Source organism: Leptomonas pyrrhocoris, assembly GCF_001293395.1.
Source record: "Leptomonas pyrrhocoris isolate H10 chromosome Unknown, whole genome shotgun sequence".
In the NCBI taxonomy this organism is placed as follows: Eukaryota; Euglenozoa; class Kinetoplastea; order Trypanosomatida; family Trypanosomatidae; genus Leptomonas; species Leptomonas pyrrhocoris.
Window position 1 is genome coordinate 1 of NW_015438410.1, and position 953 is coordinate 953.

A 953-nucleotide genomic window follows, 5' to 3' on the forward strand; every position below is an offset into this window, starting at 1 on the left:
GGCGGCGACTGCGGCCTTTTCATGGTCGCGGCTTTTTTGCGCCGCTCGTCTTGGCATGAGTGTGGCCCACCCTGACTCCCTACCCCGCCGCCTGCGCGCGTACCTGGCAGAGACCGCGACGAAGCTGCCACCTCACAAAGACTTCTGGAAGCGGATACGAGAGATCCTTGGAGCTCAGCCGGCGCAACAAGAGACTGTTCCTCTTGAAGGGAGTTCCATCCAGCGGCGTAGCGCCGAAGACTGGGTGGGACGAGCTGGAGAAGCCGATGCCGCATGTGCCAGACGCGGCCTACGGTACGTGCTCGCAGCGACCGCCTTGACGTCGAGGGTCGATGGAGTGGAACGCCCACTCTCGGCACAGGCACTCGCTATGCGCGCCGCCCGCATTGGTTTCAACGCGCGTGAGGGCGTCGGTATTCGGCCAGTGGAAGGCACGGGGCGCCCACTTCACCACGGCAGCGAACGAGACGGAGCCGACGAGCAGGGTGGGCTGGACGGCTCGACGCGGGAAGGGTGCCCACTTGCGCGGAACCTACGCATTGGCGTCTCGGCTCCTGCGCGCGGACGCTTCGGGTCTGCCGCCGCTGCTGGCGACATGCGGCCTCGGGCAGCGGCTCTTCTCCGCCCTGGGTCCCCTCAAAGACACGGTGCGAGCGGCCTTGCGCCTGTTCAACCCGTCAGCGGCACTCCCCTCAGTGTGCAGGGGCGCGACGAGGTGCTTGGCAAACAACGCAGAGACAGATAGCGAAGCCATGCATTTGACGTGGCAGGCGCGCGTGTCGACGCTGCAGCGGTACCCGGACTATGGCCGCCGTCTTACGGCGGAGGCTGCAACTGCGCAGGACAACGCGGCCCGTGTCCTCCTCGTGCCGAACCCGTCGGCGTCAAGGCGTGGGAGCTGGGATCCAGCTAACCTCGCTCCACGAGGAGATCCGACGCAGGAGTGGTGATGC

General features: G+C 66.5%; 1 protein-coding gene across 1 annotated transcript; it reads left to right on the forward strand.

Moving 5' to 3' along the window:
- Positions 1-55: 55 nt before the first annotated feature.
- On the forward strand, positions 56-745 carry ABB37_10143 (hypothetical protein; the record flags this gene model as incomplete). Its single annotated transcript, XM_015809906.1, has 1 exon — positions 56-745. The coding sequence occupies one exon, from the start codon at positions 56-58 to the stop codon at positions 743-745; it is 690 nt and encodes a 229-aa protein (XP_015651510.1).
- Between the last annotated feature and the right edge of the window lie 208 nt (positions 746-953).